Source organism: Elephantulus edwardii, unplaced genomic scaffold (assembly GCF_000299155.1).
Source record: "Elephantulus edwardii isolate Elephantulus edwardi_28Jun2011 unplaced genomic scaffold, EleEdw1.0 scaffold00001, whole genome shotgun sequence".
NCBI lineage: Eukaryota > Metazoa > Chordata > Mammalia > Macroscelidea > Macroscelididae > Elephantulus > Elephantulus edwardii.
This window is the reverse complement of record NW_006399751.1, coordinates 42,573,048-42,576,282: the sequence shown is the minus strand read 5'-3', so window position 1 is coordinate 42,576,282 and position 3,235 is coordinate 42,573,048. Positions and strand designations below refer to the sequence as shown.

The 3,235-nt window shown below is 39.9% G+C and overlaps 1 protein-coding gene across 1 annotated transcript; it reads right to left on the bottom strand.

Annotated features, from left to right (window-relative positions):
• Positions 1-444: 444 nt before the first annotated feature.
• ATP5G3 (ATP synthase, H+ transporting, mitochondrial Fo complex, subunit C3 (subunit 9)) lies at positions 445-3,179 on the bottom strand. The gene is made up of 4 exons (XM_006878813.1): positions 3,141-3,179; positions 1,912-1,989; positions 1,089-1,282; positions 445-559 (listed from the first exon to the last, which is right to left on the bottom strand). Exons 1-4 carry the CDS (start codon positions 3,177-3,179, stop codon positions 445-447), a joined length of 426 nt encoding a protein of 141 aa, XP_006878875.1.
• Between the last annotated feature and the right edge of the window lie 56 nt (positions 3,180-3,235).

The following is a 3,235-nucleotide window of genomic DNA, read 5'->3' as shown; positions in this document are numbered from 1 at the left end:
CAGATGTTCACAACACTGACACTTGAGCTTTTTATGTTAACATACAGGAAACTACATAAAAGAACTCCCATAAAAATTACATTCGAGGGGGGAAGGGGGGAGGGGTTTCTGCAGGGAGAAGGGTGCAACAATGAATGAATGGAATCCCAAAATCTCTGTAGATGTTCATTGAAATGAAAAATAAACAACCTAAATTAAAAAAAAAATTACATTTGAATGTTTTTCAGTGAGATTGCTGCTGTATCATCTGGTTGTGAAATAAATTTAGGTTAAGTACAAATCACAGAAAAAAATTATTAAAGTTTTCACCTTTAATGAAATGACTTTGGAAATAATGTACATTTCCATGACACCCACACTAGTTTCTGGAGTCACAGTAAGATACACAGAATTATACAGGTTCCATAATTAATATGAATGACAACATCTCTTAGCAGTTATTTGTTACATGGCAAACAAAATCAAGAAAGCGACCATCAAACAAAAAAGACCCATAGCTTCAGACAAGGCAAATCCCAGGATAGCATATGAGAACAGCTGCTGCTTCAGTGAAGGGTTTCTAAGAGAGAAAAAACAAGCATGTTACTTAGAAATATTATTTCTTCTCATTACAAGATGTTGGATAAATATAACATTTGTGTGTAGGAACTTGCTATCTTTTACTAAACTTTAGAAATTAGCTGTTAAATAATACCCCAGTAATTTTAACTATGTTTCAATATATTTTAGCAATGAAGAGTGCAGAACACTGAACTCAAAGACTATTTAAAATTTACTCTTTGACATTTCGTAGCTGAAATCTTGGGCAAGTACTAATGTTTCTGTGAATGGTCCTTCAGATTTTAACTTGCCTAACTTAAAGAATGTTGTGAGGATTGAGACAATGCATATATATAAAGCCTTAGAATACATAGAATATATAGTGCAAGAAGAGTATGCACTTGACATAAAGTAATTATAATCTCAACTGTCCAAGCATGTTCTCCCACCACTAATTGATATTAACTGTGTGTGTAGAAGACTAGTTCAACACTATGCATATGAGGTATTCTAGAACTCAAGCATGTTCTAAAACTATAAATAATTACCTGGCATAGCCAATGATGAGGCTGCCAAAGACTGTACCAATACCAGCACCAGAACCAGCCACTCCTACTGTTGCAGCTCCTGCACCAATAAATTTGGCAGCAGTATCAATGTCTCTGCTGATTGCACTGGTTTGAAACTCCCTCTGGATTAGTGGAGACACACCATTCTGGGCTCCACTAAACACTGCTGAACCCTAGAGAAACAAGCAAAGGTCAAATCAGTAATCACAGTTAAGTATTTATTACTCTGCTGTCAAAATTTGAGTAAGACACAGTATGGCATAACAGAAAAGGGCTTGGAGCATTATAATACAGCATTTAAGTAGCCAGATAGAGGCTTTTCAGTAAATTGTAGACAATAAAGAACTCTCCTGGTGTAGTCCACAGGGAGTTGTGTTACTAGCTTAAAGGCAGCCAGTTTGAATCCACCAGTGACTCCATGGGAGAACAATAGGCAGTTTCCGCTTGTGTGATTTATAGCCTCTGAAAACCCACTGGAGGGGAAGCCATGAATTGTTTCCAACTTGATGGCAATGAATTTTGAGTAGAAATTATCATTTTAAATAAAGAAAAATAACTGAAAGATAATTTTAAATATAAATACCAACTAAAATATTTCTTGGCCAACTCAAGTGGGTAAATTTTGGATACAGAAAGAGTCTTTCATTGATTCATTTTCTATGCATCTTGGATAAAAACTGGAAATGAACTGCCTTCACATAATTCCATTTTAATGAGTTTGTTGCTGCCCCTCAACCTAAACTAAACCCAAATCTAAAATAAAAAAGGCCCATCAAGGACCAATTTCTTTTACTATTATTACCTCTCCAGGCCTAGCTTCTGGTCGCGATAACACTGATGCAGCAATTGGTCTGTATGCAACCCTGGATCCAGTTCGGATCTGTTAATGAAAAAAATATTGCAAGGGTTAGGAAAACGAAGACTTCTGTGGTCCTCTTTACACCATGAGTTCTGGAAAAGAAATAGGAACCATAAAGGATATTCTGCTTAGATTCACAATTTTTCTATATGGATTTTCACTTTCTTTGCTGTTTGGTCATCTTCAATACATAAAGCAATTTTGATAAAAGTTGTGATGTGCCCAATGAATTTCATTAGAAATTGCTATAGAATGTATCTGAAACAATCTGAACAAAATTCTAGAAACCGTTTAAAAGAGAATAAAAAGGGTTACCTTTAAACTGTAGAATTAGAAAATGAACACCTTTATTTCTTGGCAAGCTTACATGGACCAACAAATATAAATGCTTGCATATGAAATAGTTAAAATGAGCTCCAACCTTTCCCACGATATCCCTTTATGTTCATTTTATCATGACACACAAAAGCCGTACAAATAATTCTACATCAGTGTGGGAATAAACGGTGGAATACTCAGACTACAAAGGACTCTTCCCGGTCCAACTTTCTCTGCCCTTGAGTGTCCACTAAACTAAGGTCACAGAAAACCCCTTGAAAACCAAGCCCCGATTCTGCAAGACAAATTTCCGTAGATGTTCACTTTACTCCTCAAGTCTCCAAAACGGTTATGGAAGTAATATCGCAGAGCCAAATACTTCTTCGGGCTCCAGCACCACCTTCCTCCGCCCACACAGGGGGGAGGCAAAGTCCCTCCCTCTGCAGCAACCAGTTTGACCTACAGACAAGCAATAGAGAGCACTGCTGCGGTGGACTGGGCCTCGGCAAACTCTGCATCGTCCATAGCACGCTAACCTTCACCCCTAGCCAAGGATGGTGGTCCGGGAGGGGATAGGTGGGCAACGAGGGCTTGACCTACACCGAGAAGGGATGTGAGCTTAAGACTAGGCCTCGGCAGCTCTCCACAGTCCTTGTAATGGGGAGAGGGGTAAGATTCCCTTCAGGATTACGAGGAAAGGGCATTGGGGTTAAAGAGCAAGGAAAAAGTCTTTTCCAAGATAACATGCTTTGCCTGAAGATTGCACCATTCAACAACGCGGGCGCTCCCGGACAGAAGGCCCGGCCCTCGGCCTCCCTTCCACGCCCCACCTCGGCCCAGCATGGGCTGCATACCAGAGCCGGGGTGCAGGCGAGCTTGGCGCAGGCGAACATCTTAAACTCTTCGGGGAGGCGCGGCTGGAGGACTTGGGTGACAGGTGGCGTGGGCT

Coding starts and splice junctions, on each gene's coding strand:
- ATP5G3 (XM_006878813.1), bottom strand. CDS start 3,179: ATGTTCGCCTGCGCCAAGCTCGCCTGCACCCCGGCTCTG. Junction 1,283..1,911: donor CAGAAGCTAGGCCTGGAGAG/GTAATAATAGTA, acceptor TTGTTTCTCTAG/GGTTCAGCAGTGTTTAGTGG. Junction 560..1,088: donor CTCATCATTGGCTATGCCAG/GTAATTATTTAT, acceptor TTTCTCTCTTAG/AAACCCTTCACTGAAGCAGC.